At 47.6% G+C, this 17,146-nt stretch overlaps 1 protein-coding gene across 6 annotated transcripts in view; it reads left to right on the top strand.

Moving 5' to 3' along the window:
* Positions 1–17,146, top strand: part of POLA2 (DNA polymerase alpha 2, accessory subunit) — a 49,605-nt gene that overhangs the window by 8,377 nt on the left and 24,082 nt on the right. For all 6 annotated transcript variants that reach the window (XM_043519745.1, XM_038410902.2, XM_043519747.1 and 3 more), the window contains exons 8-11: positions 1,177–1,332; positions 1,973–2,035; positions 3,762–3,804; positions 9,891–10,015. In XM_043519745.1, the coding sequence (XP_043375680.1) occupies positions 1,177–1,332; positions 1,973–2,035; positions 3,762–3,804; positions 9,891–10,015 (387 nt within the window). The remainder of the gene's footprint in view (positions 1–1,176; positions 1,333–1,972; positions 2,036–3,761; positions 3,805–9,890; positions 10,016–17,146) is intronic.

Raw genomic sequence — 17,146 nt, 5'->3', positions numbered from 1 at the left:
TGATTTTTCCATTAAATATTGCAGGATATATAGAAGTTGTACCTTTGAGACGGTTGGTCAATAGCATGTTGTGTAGTTACTCTCTGCTTCCTTATTCTCAAGGAAACTTATAAGAATAGAAGTCTTGCCAGACTGGATCAGACCGGGGTGTGTGTAGCCCTGTATCCTGTCTCTGACAGTGGCCAATACCAGATGCTTTAGAGGAAGGTATAAGAAACATTAGAGAACAACAATGGAATTACTCCTATTGGGGACCTTCCACATGCCTGCTATTTATGCACTGGCATGTGCCTTTAGGCAGGAGGGCTTAAATTCCTTCTAAACTTCCTGTCTTATGTAACAGTGGATGTGAATGTTATCCATATAAATTAGGCTTAAATAGACTCCATCCTTTTACATACAAGGAGAACCAAAAGCCAGAAAGTCAGCCATATGCTGGAACTGTCTGAGGGAACAGAGCTAGAAGACCAGCTGGAGCGTGTGAGGATGTCTGTAGGATGTGGAGAGCAGCTTAACCGACTTGCATAACCTGAACAGTCCAAAAGGGTTCCAGCTGAGAGGACAGATGGTCTAGTGTTTAGGGCACTGGCCTGAGACTTGGAGACCTGGGTTCAATTCCCTGCTTTCCCAACAGACTCTCTGTATGACCTTGGGAAGTCACTTAATCTTTGCATGCCTTAGTTCCCCATCAGTACAGTGGAATAATAGTGCTTTGTTTACCATACCGGGGTATAATGAGGATAAATGCCTTAAATACTGTAAGCTTCTCAGATACTACGGTATTGAGATACGTGTAAGTACTTTAGATACAACTAAATGCATCAATTTGCTTCGTTTGCACTGCTGCGTCCTTAAACCAAGTTGGCCCAGCAAAAACGGGCCTGATTTGCAAACTACAGTAAAAATTTGTGTCTGCAGTGAGTTGCATCCACAACTGATTCATTGAGAGAGAACTTTATTTCTCTCCCTGGAAGTCCACTGTTAGGATAGTTTATTGCAGGTTGAAAACTGGGCCTGAAAATTAGGGCTGAGGTCTCTTCCTTGCCCTGGGATTCAGCTTAGTTTATAAGGCACTGGAAATTTGTGGAGCTTCTGAGACTGCTGTCTTGCATGGGAGATGAATTTGTGCAGTAGGATCCCTTTGGCTAAGATCATTCTATGCTTTCTGTTCTGTAGGAACCAGTCACTGTGCTGGGACAGATTGCCTGTGATGGCAACGGAAAACTGAATGCCAAGTCAGTCATTCTAGAAGGGGATCGAGAACACTCTTCAGGAGGGCAAGTTCCTGTGGATTTATCAGAATTGAAAGAATACTCCCTCTTTCCAGGACAGGTGAGGTGTTGGATAGGGCATATTGCTGGGGGCAGAAGGGGCTAGGAAATCTGTCCATTATTTCGAGATGCAGGAATTATATAAGAAAGTTTTCAAGGTTTGAGTCTTTGTTTCTAGAATGCTGGGTACGGACGGTTAGAATTGTCAAAGGAGCCTAATGAGTTTCAGTGGAATCTGGGTAACTTTGAAAATCATTTAGTCTCTGTGACTCCGTTTATCCATCTTTAAAATGGGGATGATGCTTTCTTCGTTTTGTAAAGCACTTTGAGATCTGAATATGAAAAAATAATAGCCAAGGTCATCTTATTACTACTTGGCGGATAGACAGAAATATATTACCTTCTAATACTACCATTCTGGCATAGTAGATACAACACTGGATTGGGGACTTGAATACTATGCCTGGCTCTGCCACAGGCCTATCAGGTGACGGTGGGCAAGTCATGACCTCTCTCAGTGCCTCAGTTTTCTCTCTGTAAAATGGGGCTAATGATATTGACCTCTTTTGTAAAGTGCTTTGCAATCTACTGAAGAAAATACTAAATAAGTGCTAGGTATTATTGATAGCCTAGTCCTTTCCTGAGTCTGAACAAACAGTCACCCTGGTGTCATGGGTTTCTTCTATTTAACTGTTTTCCAGGTTGTGGTGATGGAGAGTATTAACAGTACGGGTGGAAAGCTGGTTGCATCTAAGCTGTACGAGGTTAGTAAATCCAACTAAGCTCAAATCCTTTTCTACTCTTCCCATGTCTTTGTGCTGTCAATGAAACATCAAGAGCAGGTCTAGAACTTTTTTCCCAGAAACTGGCTTATCTGTTCTTACAAACATAGGCACCAACTCCATGGATGCTCCAAGGTTAGAGCACCACAGGAAGGAAAAGAAAAAGGGGGAAGAAAAAAAAAAAGGTAGGTTCTTAGGGGGGCTACTGGTGGGTGCTATCAGCACCTCCTGCTCACCCCAGCGCCTCCCACCTGCCACGATCAGCTGTTCCGCAACATGCAGAAGGTGCTATGGGGGAAGAGGGAAGGAACGGGGGCTGGATGTGCTCGGGAAGGGGTGAAGTGGGGGTGGGGCCCGGGACAGAGCCAGGGGGAGCACCCCCGGGCAGATTAGAAACTCGGTGCGTATGCTTACAAGCGATTTTTATAGTTGGATGATCAAACAATTTAATTGTGAAATAATTCTGAATGATTAAATAATTAACCCTTCTGTAAAAGGAGTTAGTCTTGTCTATCTAAGTAACTTGTACTGCGTGCAAGTTAATCTTACCATTTGTGAGGCACATGGGTCTAAACTGTCAAAAGTACATAATGATTTTGGGGTGCCTCTATTTTTGAGTCCCCAACATAATATGTTTAAAGAAGCCTGGCTTTCAAAATGTGCTTAGCACCCACTTCCTGAAAACTGGGCCATTTTACTGTGTCTTAGGTTGGATCCTCCAGATTGTGAGGGACTTTTGAAAAATTTAGGCCAAGGTTTATTTTTCAATGTACATCTTTTGTGTCAGGTTTGTTGCATCTGTGTATCGCTAGGTGTTAAATATAGTGACACCCTAGAACATCAGAAAATACAACACTTATTAATGTAGCATCCAGAAATCAAACTGCTAGAAAGACTATCCACAACTCACTAGGAGTCCATCACCTTTGATAGTGCCTGAGTAAATGGGCCTTGCAAAGTCAATAAAACAGGGCTCTTTTAGACTAAAGAGTGCAGAAGGGAATACTTTCTGTTCAGTTTCAATGCTGATTCTAATAGGCCAATGGTATTCCCCCAGCTCCACATTCTGATTCCCAAACACCTCCTGTAGTGCTGATGTTCCTCGAAATCTAGATACAAAAAACCAGCAATCTAACTTTACTTCCTTAGCAAGCATCCATCCACCTGTTTGTGCACATGCAGCTGGTGTGGTTACACTTCATCTTTATTCCATGACTTGGACACCTTGCAAAGACCTCTTAAGTAACCTCATCTCACTAAGTATCACAGGGATTGTCTGAGGCTATCCAAGTGCTCCTTTGGGGATGTATAGTTTTTGAATGGCTGCTGCAGCAATGTGATATCTATCAGTAATGCATGAGGCTGACTTTTCCTCCCCCCAATTTTTTAATCTCACTAAGCCCCTGTGGGCAGTAGATTTATAGAGCTTAATGCACATCACTGGTGGTTGAGGTCACTTTCCCTATGGTCTTGTGCTTCACGGTACCACAGAGGCATGTGATAATCACCCAGGAATGTATTTGTCCCTATTGGTTAATCAAATCAAACTTTCTCCTCACTCCTGCAGGGATGGAGTAAATGTCTTTCATGTAGAGCCTATGGACGAAATCCTGCTGTGGGTTTATATTGGTGTTGCTGAGAATAGAATTTGGCCATGTGCAATTATTCCCTTTGCTTGCAATGATTTTCAAGTATCCTTTCTTTTCAGGGGGTGCCTCTTCCTTTCTACAAATCTACAGAGCAAGTTGAAGGTGAGTTCAATTATTTTTAAAGATTCTCCCTCCGCCACGCCGCCTCCCGCTTAGAAAATCAAGGTTAGCTTTGCATACTGGTTCTTTAGAGAATTGGGGTATGTCTACACTACGAAATTAGGTTGAATTTATAGAAGTCGGTTTTGTAGAAAGTGTTTTTATACAGTCGAGTGTGTGTGTCCCCACACAAATGCTCTAAGTGCATGTAGTCGGCGGACTGTGTCCACAGTACCGAGGCAAACATCGACTTCCGGAGCTTTGCACTGTGGGTAGCTATCCCGCAGTCTCCACCGCCCATTTGAATTCTGGGTAGAAAACCCAGTGCCTGATGGGGCTAAAACATTGTCGCCGGTGGTTCTGGGTACATACCGTCAGGCCCCCGTTCCCTCCCTCCTGCCCTCCCTCCGTAAAAGCAAGGGCAGACAATCGTTTTGCGCCTTTTTTTCTTGAGTTACCTGTGCAGACGCCATACCACGGCAAGCATGGAGCCCGCTCAGCTAACCTTCATCGTATGGCTCCTGGGTGCTGGCGGACGTGGTACTGCATTGCTACACAGCAGCAGTTTATTGCCTTTTGGCAGCAGACCGTGCAGTATGACTGGTAGCAGTTGTCAATGTAGTCCTGGGTGCTCTTTTAACCGGGTGCCTGGGCAAACGTGGGAGTGACTCAGCCAGGTCATTTCCCTTGTTTCATCTCATGGCGATTGAGTCCTACCGGCAGTGCGCTGTCTTTTAATCTGCAGCTAGCAGAAGACTATGACTAGTAGTCATACTGCACCGTCTTCTGCTGAGCACCCAGGAGATGACGATGGCTAGCGGTCATACTGCACGGTCTGCTGCCAGCATGATGTATAAAGATAGATGAAGTGGCTCAAAACAAGAAATAGACCAGATTTGTTTTGTATTCATTTTCTCCTCCCTCCCTCCCTCTGTGAAATCAACGGCCTGCTAAACCCAGTTTTGAGTTCTATCCTTGAGGCGGCCATTCAGTTTCTCGCAAAGCCACCCCCTTTGTTGATTTTAATTCCCTGTAAGCCATGTCGTCAGTAGCCCCTCCCTCCGTCAGGGTAACGGCAGACAATCGTTCCGCACCTTTTTTCTGTGCAGACACCATACCACAGCAAGCATGGAGCCCGCTCAGATCGCTTTGGCAATTAGGAGCACATTAAACACCACACGCATTATCCAGCAATATATGCAGCACCAGAACCTGGCAAAGTGAAACTGGGCGAGTAGGCGATGTCAGTGCAGTGACGAGAGTGATGAGGACATGGACACAGAGTTCTCTCAAAGCACGGGCCCTGCCAATGTGGGCATCATGATGCTAATGGGGCAGGTTCATGCTGTGGAACGCCGATTCTGGGCTTGGGAAACAAGCACAGACTGGTGGGACTGCATAGTGTTGCAGGTCTGGGATGATTCCCAGTGGCTGCGAAACTTTTGCATGCGTAAGGGTACTTCAATGGAACTTTGTGACTTGCTTTCCCCTGCCCTGAAGCGCAAGAATACCAAGATGAGAGCAGCCCTCACAGTTGAGAAGCGAGTGGCAATAGCCTTGTGGAAGCCTGCAACGTCAGACAGCTACCAGTCAGTCGGAATCAATTTGGAGTGGGCAAATCTACTGTAGGGGCTGCTGTGATGCAAGTAGCCAACGCAATCAAAGATCTGCTGATATCAAGGGTAGTGACTCTGGGAAATGTGCAGGTCATAGTGGATGGCTTTGCTGCAATGGGATTCCCTAACTGTGGTGGGGCGATAGACAGAACCCATATCCCTATCTTGGTACCGGAGCACTAAGCCAGTGAATACATAAACCGCAAGGGATACTTTTCAATAGTGCTGCAAGCACTGGTGGATCACAAGGGACCTTTCACCAACATCAACGTGGGATGGCCGGGAAAGGTACATGATGCTCGCATCTTCAGGAACTCTGGTCTGTTTCAAAAGCTGCAGGAAGGGACTTTCTTCCCAGACCAGAAAATAACCGTTGGGGATGTTGAAATACCTATAGTTATCTTTGGGGACCCAGCCTACCCCTTAATGCCATGGCTCATAAAGCCATACATAGGCAGCCTGGAGAGTAGTCAGGAGCTGTTCAACTACAGGCTGAGCAAGTGCAGAAGTGTGGTAGAATGTGCATTTGGATGTTTAAAAGCGCGCTGGCGCAGTTTACTGACTCGGTTAGACCTCAGCGAAACCAATATTCCCACTGTTATTACTGCTTGCTGTGTGCTCCACAATATCTGTGAGAGTAAGGGGGAGATGTTTATGGCGGGGTGGGAGGTTGAGGCAAATCACCTGGCTGCTGGTTACGCACAGCCAGACACCAGGGTGGTTAGAAGAGTACAGGAGGGTGCGGTGCGCATCAGAGAAGCTTTGAAAATCAGTTTAGTGACCAGACTACAGTGTGAAAGTTCTGTTTGTTTCTCCTTGATGAAACTCCCTGCCCTTTGGTTCACTCTACTTCCCTGTAAGCTAACCACCCTCCCCACCTCCCTTCGATCACCACTTGCAGAGGCAATAAAGTCATTGTTGCTTCACATTCTAGCATTCTTTATTAATTCATCACACAAATAGGGGGATAATTACCAAGGTAGCCCAGGAGGGGTGGTGGAGGAGCAAAGGACAAGGCCACACAGCACTTTAAAAGTTTTTAAAACTTATTGAATGCCAGCCTTCTATTGTTTGGGCAATCTTCTGAGGTGGAGTGGCTGAAGGCCCCCCCCCACCGCGTTCTTGGGCGTCTGGGTGAGGAGGCTATGGAACTTGGGGAGGAGGGTGGTTGGTTACATAGGGGCTGGAGCGGCGGTCTGTGCTCCTGCTGCCTTTCCTGCAGCTCAACCATACGCTGGAGCATATTAGTTTGATCCTCCAGCAGCCTCAGCATTGAATCCTGCTTCCTCTCATCACGCTGCCGCCACCTTTCAGCTTCAGCTCTCTTCAGCCCACCACTTCTCCTCCCGGTCATTTTGTGCTTTCCTGCACTCTGACATTGTCTGCCTCCATGCATTTGTCTGTGGTCTGTCAGTGTGGGAGGACACCATGAGCTCAGAGAACATTTCATCACGAGTGCATTTTTTTTGCCTTCTAATCTTCACTAGCCTCTGGGAAGGAGAAGATCCTGTGATCCTTGAAACACATGCAGATGCTGGAGGGGGAAAAAAAAGGGACTGGTATTTGAAAAGACCCATTTTATAGAACAATGGGTACACTCTTTCACGGTAAACCTTGCTGTTAACATAAAATACATAGCACATGTGCTTTCATTACAAGGTCGCATTTTGCCTTCCCCCACCGCGTGGCTAACAGCAGGGAACATTTCTGTTCAGCCATAGGCAATCAGCCCAGCAGGAACGGGCACCTCTGAATGTCCCCTTAAGAAAAGCATCCTATTTCAACCAGGTGACCATGAATGATATCACTCTCCTGAGGATAATACAGAGAGATAAAGAACAGATGTTGTTTGAATGCCAGCAAAGATACACTGCAATGCTTTGTTCTACAATGATTCTCAAGTACGTGCTACTGGCCTGGAGTGGTAAAGTGTCCTACCATGGTGGATGGAATAAGGCTGCCCTCCCCAGAAACCTTTTGCAAAGGCTTTGGGAATATATCCAGGAGAGCCACGAATGCCAGGGCAAATTAATCATTAAACATGCTGGCTTTTAAACCTTTTATAGTATTTTAAAAGGTACACTCACCAGAGGTCCCTTCTTCGCTTGGTGGGTCTGGGAGGCAGCCTTGGGTGGGTTCGGGGGGTACTGGCTCCAGGTCCAGGGTGAGAAACAGTTCCTGGCTGTCGGGAAAACCGGTTTCTCCGCTTGTTTGCTGTGAGCTATCTACAACTTTCTCGTCCCCAAAACCTGCTTCCGTGTTGCCTCCATCTCCATTGAAGGAGTCAAACAACACAGCTGGGGTAGTGGTGGCTGAACCCCCTAAAATGGCATGCAGCTCATTATAGAAGCGGCATGTTTGGGGCTCTGACCCGAAGCGGCCGTTCGCCTCTCTGGTTTTCTGGTAGGCTTGTCTCAGCTCCTTAAGTTTCACGTGGCACTGCTTCGGGTCCCTGTTATGGCCTCTGTCCTTCATGCCCTGGGAGATTTTGACAAATGTTTTGGCATTTCAAAAACTGTATATACAAAAAAATGTAGTTCTGATAGCACGGATTCCTCTCCCCATACAGCGATCAGATCCCGTACCTCCCATTTGGTCCATGCTGGAGCTCTTTTGCGATTCTGGGATTCCATCATGGTCACCTTTGCTGATGAGCTCTGCATGGTCACCTGCAGCTTGCCACACTGGCCAAACAGGAAATTGAAATTCAAAAGTTCGTGGGCCTTTTCCTGTCTACCTGGTCAGTGCATCTGAGTTGGGAGTGCTGTCCAGAGCAGTCACAATGGAGCACTCTGGGATAGCTCCCGGAGGCCAATACCATCTAATTGCATCCACAGTACCCCAAATTCAACCCAGCAAAACCGATTTCAGTGCTAATCCCCTTGTCGGGGATGGAGTAAAAAAATCAATTTTAAGAGCCCTTTAAGTCGGGGAAAAAAAAGGGCTTCGTCATGTGGACGAGTGCAGGGTTACATTGATTTAACGCTACTAAATTCGACCTCAACGCCTAGTGTAGACCAGGGCTTAGACAGATACACACTCAACAGCACAAACTGCAGCTAGTGCAGTTTCTCAGATCTGGTGCACATTAAAATTTAAAAGTATCATTACATACTCTTTACTGGGCATAGCTTCCTCTTTTTTTAATAGGTCCATTGTGGGATTGTTCTTGGATCCAATCCCAGTGATCTGTTAAAGTAATCTCCTGTGTTCTGACTCTGCACTGGAGAATGTCATGAAAAATTGAATTAATTTCAGGGGCTGGCTTAAACCCAACCAAAGGCCTTTAGTTAGAATTTTTTAAGACAGGCCCAGATATATATATTTCAGCAGCTTTCCATCTGTTGGAAGGGCACTCAGGGAGGGAATCAGAGGAAAAATGATCAGATCATAACATGCTAAGAAGTCACTCTTGACCTCTCCAGTATTTCTGTATCAGAGAGTCTCAACCTGCCTTGAACCACGCCCCACTTTAGCACTGCCCAATTTAGCACTTGGAGGCTCCCCCCCACTACAAAAATACCCCCCACCCTTAAGCACGCTAAGTCACAACAGTACCCACTCAAATTTGGCCCAGTCTCTCCTCTGTCAGATGGAGGGGCGGCCAAGCCAAACCTGAGAGGTGATGCCACATCTCCCCTCCTGCGCACCAGATGGCAATGCTACCCACTTAAATTTGGCCCATTCCCCAACCTCCTGGTCACGACAGAGGGGTGGACAGGCCACAACTGAGTGGTGCTGTGACCTGGAACTTGCCAGCCCCTCACTTCTACCATAGCCACTGAACCATAAGAAGGCTCATTGTGCCCCCTCAAAGTCTGATGTGCCCCCTTCATTGAGAACCTCTGGCTTGTACTGATATCTTCATTGCACAATAAATCATCTGGCTAAACTTGGGGGTGAGCTAAACAGTATGAATCACTCATGATGCTGAATTGTCTCTCTTCCTTCTACTTCTCATCCTCCCCATGCAAATACTTAACACAAGCAACGTCTTGGATTTTTCCCTCCTTCCCTCAATCAGTGATGTGGCATGACATGATTCCCTGGATAGCATCCTTTGTAAGACCATCTGACGCATCAGAAAAGAAGTGGGTTTTTTTGTTTTTGTTTTTTGGTCTAAAATCATCCAGAATCGCTGTGGATAGAACCGTAAAGAGAAATATTTTAAGTGGCAGGGTAGGGAGATGCTTTTTTATATTGCACACCCCAGCCAGAAAAATCTAACAGCTAAGAAATAGCACTGGGCTTCTGTGTGTGTATCAGATCTTAAACATCACACCACAGTGCATCTCTTTCCATTTGATGGATGCTTCTGTGTGCAACATCTGAGAGCAAGATCTTAGAGAGAGCAAACAGTGCCAAGCAAAGGTAAATAGAAATCCCCCACGTGTATGATGGCAGGATAGAGGATGCCCTATGGGCAAAGGGGGAGCTTAGAACTTGTGCTTAAACTGTTTCAATACATTTTAGATTTGGAGCTGCAAATGGTCTTGATTGCTTGTGGGCCCTACACAACTTCTGACAGCATCACCTATGACCCTATGTTGGATCTGATTGATGTTATCAACAAAGACAAGCCAGATGTCTGCATCCTGGTAAGAGAGAAGATTTCTTCCTTTTGGGTTATTCAGGAGAAGAGTTGCATGTTTGGATTTGGATCCTGCAATGAGTTCTATGCAGATGGACCCCTGCCCAGCATGGAGCCCATTGACTTCAATGGGGTTCCATGCAGGGGCCTTTCCACATGGAGTTCCTGGCAGAACTAGGGCTGTGGTCCCAACTAGGGGTCTCCTGAGAAATGGCTTTTGCTCTAGTAATTATTCTGAAATATTTCTTATGTTTATGTAGGACCTGTTCTCCTCTACCTCCAACTGTTACACTTACTACATCTGGATGTCAATTACATTCTGATCTCTCAAAAACTTAAGCATATTTTATTATTTGTATTACCATAGCACCTAGGAGCTCTAGTAATGGACCAAAGCCCCCAATTGCACTAGGTGCTGTACAAACAGAACAAAAAGTTGGTCCCTGCACTAAGGAGCTTAAACTGCAAGTATAAGACAAGAGACAACAGATGGATACAGACAGACTTGGGAGTACAAGGAAACAATGAGACAATATTGGCCAGCATACTAGGCTGTGGTCTCAGCACACCAGCAGCCTAACTATTATCACTTTTTTGTAGGCATCACAGAACAGAGGTCTTGAGGAGGGTTTTGAAGGAGGATAATAAGGTAGCTTTGTAGATGTTTTGTGGGAGTTCCTCTCAGTGTGAGGGGCAGGATGAGATAAAGCACAAAGGTGCTTAACTCTAGGCATGTGAGTAGTGCCACTGAAGTCAAGGGAATTGTTCACATGCTTTAAGTTAAGCATGTGCATAACTTTTTGCAGGATTGGGGCTTTAGAATGTAAGCATTGTAGAGCAGCGTCTGTGTCTTCCTGTATGTTTGTACAGTTCTTAGCACAATGAGGTCCTGATTCCAGTTGTGGCCTTGGTCCATAATAATAGGATTCTAAAGCACAAATCCTCTGAGAATCATTGCAGCTGTTTGACTGCATAACAGCACAACATAACTGTTAAGGACTAGAAAAGAGGAAGATTCCCATATTTAATTAAAATTGCAGGTGGGGAATTGAAGGAGGCAGAATGGAATTACTCAAAGCTAGAGTTTGGCCAGGACACTGGGGTTAATGCTCTTACGAAAAGTGCCATGGGATATTTAATGGACATGGGCTTTCAGGACCTTGGTTTTATTTCCCTTTTTTATACCGTTGCTTTGTAACTAAATGGTATAACATGTAGCTGAAAACTGTTTCCATTCAAAAATACTAGGCTTAAAAAATGATGTGAAAATTCAGCTGTGATCAATTAGGCTACAATCCAAAAGCAAGATGACCATTCTTGGTCAAAGCTTATTGCTGCAAGTCCTCTTACAAGGCCCATAATATATGGATGCTTTTTTATCTCCATGTGAAGTTTTGAATTCCCTGATGCAAATGCCTACCTTGCTGTAATGTGCACATCTTCTTGGTTGACAGGAATATCTCTAGAGTGAGTGCCACCTAAAGTTAGTACATGCCTTTCTCTGTGCCCAATCCATAAAGGATGTGAATCTGTCTCTAGCTGAGTTGTAACATGCTGACATCCTCTCTGGATCGGGCATGGAGGCAGAGACACTGATTAATGGTGTACGTACTTCCTTGGGATAGAGGAAGCTCATTCCAAAGTGTATGAGGCCTACAACAGTTCAGATTCTAGGACCTCTCAAGCTGATCTGTCCAGAGGCTCTGTTTCTGCCACTATCTTGTTCTGTGGCCTTGGGAAAGTCTGAGTGTCTCAGGCTTCTCCATCTGAGAAAGAAATACTCACTCCTGTAAGTTACTGAGTTAAGTGCACAGTAGTATTAAGAGGAAGCTTTTGTATTATAGAATAGCCTAGAGCCCCAACTGAGTTTGGGGCCTTCTTGTCCAAGGTGTTGCACAGATACAGCGAGACAGTCCCTGCTCCGAATAGGCAAGACAAATAAAAAAAAAAAAAAAAAAAAAGGGAGGTGAAACAGGCAGAGAGAGGGGAAGTGACTTGCTCACATTCACACAGTAGCAGAGCTGGGAATAGAACTTGGGTCTCCTGACTGCTAGGCCAGTGCTCTATCCATTAGCCCACATTGCCTCTTCTTTGATTTTCTTTAAATTGAATTCTAAACAAGACTAGTTGTGAGCCGAAGAGCTTTTAGATTATGTACCACACAAGGGATAGGGTTTATCGGATAGCCCACTAGAGGTCCTAGTATGACTTCAAAACCAACCTGTGTCTTCCCAGAAGAGGCTGGTTGCAGTAACATTTTTATGTTAGATAATCTCATTTTATCTATATATATTTTTAAAATGCATAATGAATTTAAACCAAAAATGAAGCCCAGTTTCTGTATGTAACTACGTAAAGTTACCCATAGCCTCTCTCACTCTGTGAGAGTGTACAACAAATACAGGCAGTTATTAAATTCCCTTGGGAGTCAGTGATTTACCCTTCTATTCAGAAAAGGTGAAAGGCACCTTGGAAAAAAAGTTACTCATCTTCTTGTAACTGTTCTTCGAGATGTGGTGTTCATGTCCATTCCAATCAGTTTGTGTGTGCGCACACGTGCACAGTGGCCGGAAGATTTTTCCCCCTGTAGCAACTGTAGGGTTAGCCTGGGTGCCCCCAGGAGTCACGCCTTCATGGCACCCAATATAGAGCTCTGCCGACCCTACACCACCCCCCCAGTTCCTTCTTGCCAGCTACTCCGACGGAGAGGTAGGAGGGTGGGTATTGGAATGGACATGAACAACACATCTCGACAAACAGCTATGAGAAGGTGAGGAACCATTTTTCTTCTTCGAGTGCTTGTTCATGTCAATTCCAATCAGGTGACTCCCAAGCCCGAGTTCAGGAGGCGGGGTCAGAGTCATCCACTGATTGGAGCACCGCTCTACCAAAGACAGTGTCATCTCAGACCTGCTGCGTAATCGCATAATGCTTGGTGAAAGTGGATGGAGGACCATGTCGCTGCTCTGCAGATTTCCTGAATAGGGAGCTGTGCCAGGAACGTTGTTGATGAAGCCTGCACCCTGGTGGAGTGCGCAGCGATCGGGGGTGCAGGAACTCCCGCCAGGTTGTAGCACTCACGGATACAGGAAGTGATCCACAACAAAATGCATTGTGATGGCACAGGTAGGCCTTTCATTCTGTCTGCCACCGCCATGAATAACTGGACTGATTTTTCTGAACGACTTTGTTCTCTCGACGTAAAAGGCTAGCGCTCTGCGGACATCTAGTGAGTGGAGTCTGCTCCCTGCCGCTGGAATGTGGCTTAGGGTAGAACACCAGGAGAAAGATGTCCTGGTTAATGTGAAACTGTGAGACAACTTTCAGGAGGAAAGCAGGGTGAGGCCTGAGCTGCATCTTGTCCTTATAGAACATGGCATAAGGGGACTCTGAGGCTAGGGCCTTGAGTTCAGACGCCCTCCTGGCCGAAGTTATTGCCACCAGGAACGCCACCTTCTAAGAGAGGTAGAGCAGGGAGCACATCGCCAAGGGCTCAAAACGTCGTCCCATGAGTCTCTAGAAAGGACCAGGTTGAGGTCCCAGATCAGGACAGGTTGACGGACGTCAGAGTATAGCCAGTCAAGCCCTTTTAAGACCTGGCTATCGGGTTAGCAAATACAGAGCGGCCCTCCTCACCTGGGTGAAAGGCTGAGATGGCAGCCAAGTTCACTCTTATTGACAGTAATGAAAGCCTCTGCTGCTTCAGATGGAGGAGGTAGTCCAGAATAAGCAGCACTGATGCTAGTGTTGGGGACGAATGGCGCTGCGCCGACCAAGTTAAAAATCTCTTCCATTTGGCAAGGTATGTGGCTCTCATAGAGGGTTTTCTGCTGCCAAGAAGGACCTGTCTAACCTGGCCTGAACAGGAAAACGTAATCAGGTTCAACCATGGAGCTTCCATGCCATGAGGTGAAGCAACTCGAGGTTCAGATGTTGAAGACAACCATGATCTTGTTTCAGAAGGTCCGTGAAGAGCGGCAAGGTAGGAGAGAGATGTACCAGTGCTGATAGGGCCAGGCTGGTGCTATTAATATGACCTGAGCTTGTTCCCTCCGAATCTTGAGGAGTACCTTGTGAACAAATGGTATGGGTAGAAAGGCATATAGGAGACAACCTCCCCCATGGAGGAGAAATGAGTCCGTGCTGGAGCCCGGGCTGTGATTGGTTGTTTTTTTTTTTGTTTGTTTTGTTTTGTTTTTTGAAAGGAGTAGAATTGCTGGCACTTCCTGATGCATTGCGTGGCGAATAGGTCTATCTGGGAAAGCCCCACCTCTGGAAGATTGAAATCATGACGTCCGGATGAAGGGGCCACTCGTGGCCGTGAAATGACCTGCTGAGGTGGTCCGCCAGCTCATTCTATACCCCAGGGAGGTACAATGCTTGCAGGTGTATTGCATGTTCTACACAGAAGTCCCACAGCATGAGGGCTTCCTGGCACAGGGGATAGGAGCATTCACCCCCCTGTTTGTTGATATAAAACATTGCCGTGGTGTTGTCTGTCATGACTGATACTTAACGGGACAATGTTTATGCCCGGAAGGTCTGGCATACCAGGCGCGTTGCTCTCTGTTCTCTGGCGTTGATGCGAAGAGCCAGATCCGCCTAATATCAGAGACCCTAAGTCCTGTGGTCTCCCAGATGTGCTCCTCAGCCTAAGTCTGATGCATCCATCACTAGCGACGGAGACGGCTGCAGACTGGCGAAGGGGATCCCTGAGCATACTTCCTGAGGGTTGAGCCACTACAGGAGGGAGTCAGGGACCAGGCGAGGCAGGGTCATGATCCTGTCCAAGCTGTCCCTGGCCAGGCGGTACACTGTTGCAAGCCATGAAGAGGTCGAAGCTTGAGTCTGGTATGCTGCACCACGTAGGTACAAGCAGCCATGTGTCCGAGAAGCTTCAAGAAGTTCCTTGCTGTGGTGGTGGGAAACTGAGGCCTCGAATCATATCAGTCAGGACCTGAAACCTCGCTTGCAGCAGGCATGCCCTGGCCTGGGTCGAGTCCAATATTGCCCCTATAAATTCTATTCTCTGGATGGGGGACAGAGTCAATTTCACTTTGTTTAGAAGGAGACCCAGGTTGTCGAAGATGGCTCTGATGAATCTGACCTAAGCTTCTACTTGGGTCTTGGAGCAGCCCTTGATCAGCCAGTTGTCAAGTTAAGGAAACACCTGTACTGAAACACAGCGACTGCCATGCACTTGATGAAAACATGAGGTGCTGCTGATGGGCCAAATGGGAGGACTGTAAATTGGTATGGGTGTTGTTCACCACAAATCTGGTGTACTACCTGTGGGGCTGGATGATTGCGATATGAAAGTACACGTCCTTCAGGTCGAGGGCAACATACCAGTCTGCTGGATCCAATGAGGGAATGATGGAGGCCAGAGAGACCATGCGGAACTTTGAGTTTCTTCACAAACTTGTTGAGTTCTCGCAGGTCCAGGATGGGCCTGAGGCCACCTTTTGGCTTTCGGTATAGGAAATATCGGAAATAAAAGCCCTTGCCCCTGTGCTCCTGAGGAACCCCCTCCACTGCCCCTAAAGACAGGAGTGACTGCATCTCCTGGATAAGGAACAGCTCATGAGAAGGGTCCCTGAAGAGAGTTGGAAGGGCGGGAGGGCACAGAATTGGATGGAGTATCCCCTCTCTACCATGCAGAGCACCCACCAGTCTGAGGTGATATAGGACCATGCACGGTAGAAAGGGGATAGTCGGGACAAGAAGGTAAAGCAGGGTGGATCCATTGTCATGTGTGGTACACCGTCCTCGACCGTGCCTTCAAAAGGCCAGCTTGGCCCATGAAGATGGCTTGGGTTGTCCTGAGCCCTGGCCAGAGGGTTGGCATGGCCTTCTCCTGCCGTTCTGCTGACTAAACCGCTGCTGGGGCTGCAGACAGAAGTGTCTCCGCTGCATTGAAGGAGTATAGAGGCCCAGGGACCTGAAGGTGGCTCTGGAATCTTTAAGGCTCCAGCCAGAGTGCTGGGTCGAGGGCCGCACCACGCAGCATGGCCCCGCTCAGGCGCTCTTGCTGGGGCGAAGGGTCGGGGGCCACACCACGGCCCTGCTCCTGCTCCTCTGTCCTCCAGTGGCCCCCTCCAATGGGAGCTGCAGGGATAGTGCCTGCGGATGGGGCAGCGTGCAGAGCCGCCTGGCCATGCCTCCACGTAGGAGCCAGAGAAGGGACATGCCACTGCTTCCGGGAGACGCTTGAGGTAAGTGCCACTTGGAGCCTGCACCCCTGAGCCTCTCCCCATGCCCCAACCATATGTGCCAGCCCTGATCCCCCTCCTGCTCTCCAAACCCCTTGATCCCAGCCCAGAACACCCTCCTACAGCCCAAACTCCTCAACCCCAGCCCCACCCCGGAGCCCTCACCCACTCCCGCACCCGAACCCCAATTTTGTGAGCATTCATGGCCCGCCATACAATTTCTATTCTCTGATGTGGCCTGCAGGCCAAAGAGTTTGCCCACCCCTGCGCTAGGGCCTCATCTTGGGAGGAGGAGACCACCAGGAGAGGTGATTGCTCCCTATTGTCCCAACCTGAGGGATCTCTTGACCCCGTGGAAACTGCAGTAGGTTGGCCTGGTCCTGGTGCTGTGAAAGGCACAGATGTCAGTGCCGACATTGGGCCCCATGCTGGTGCCAGCACCTGGTGCAACGTGTGCCAGGGTTCCTGTAGCGTCAGTGCCGAGGGTGTGCCATAGCTGCAATGGGGGCCGCTGATGCCTCCGTTGCCGAAGATAACGGTGTTAATGACCGAGGCACTGGCTCCGATGCCAATCATGGCAGAATGAATGTTGCAGACACCACCGATGCTGCACCCAAGTGGGACCCCTGGCTCTGACCCTGGGCTTGATGGAAAGCCCACAAGAGTCCAACAGCACCACTGTGGTGGATTTTGTCATTGAGGGGCCCACTGCGTCGGTCAGGACCACCTATGGTGCTGGAAGGAGGATCTTCTGCTCTTGCTATAGCCAGAGCAGTATGAGTCCAACTCTGAGTAGGACCACCAGGGTGGCACTACTCCTCTCAAGTGTCGAGAAGCAAGGGACCCACTGCGCTCCCTGGATGGCAATGCTGAGTAGAAGGGTGCTGAGGTGATGGGGATCCGCGTGCCACCATCGCCGGCTTTCT

This window comes from Dermochelys coriacea, chromosome 7 (genome assembly GCF_009764565.3).
Source record: "Dermochelys coriacea isolate rDerCor1 chromosome 7, rDerCor1.pri.v4, whole genome shotgun sequence".
NCBI lineage: Eukaryota > Metazoa > Chordata > Testudines > Dermochelyidae > Dermochelys > Dermochelys coriacea.
This window is presented reverse-complemented; position numbering and strand designations above follow the sequence as displayed.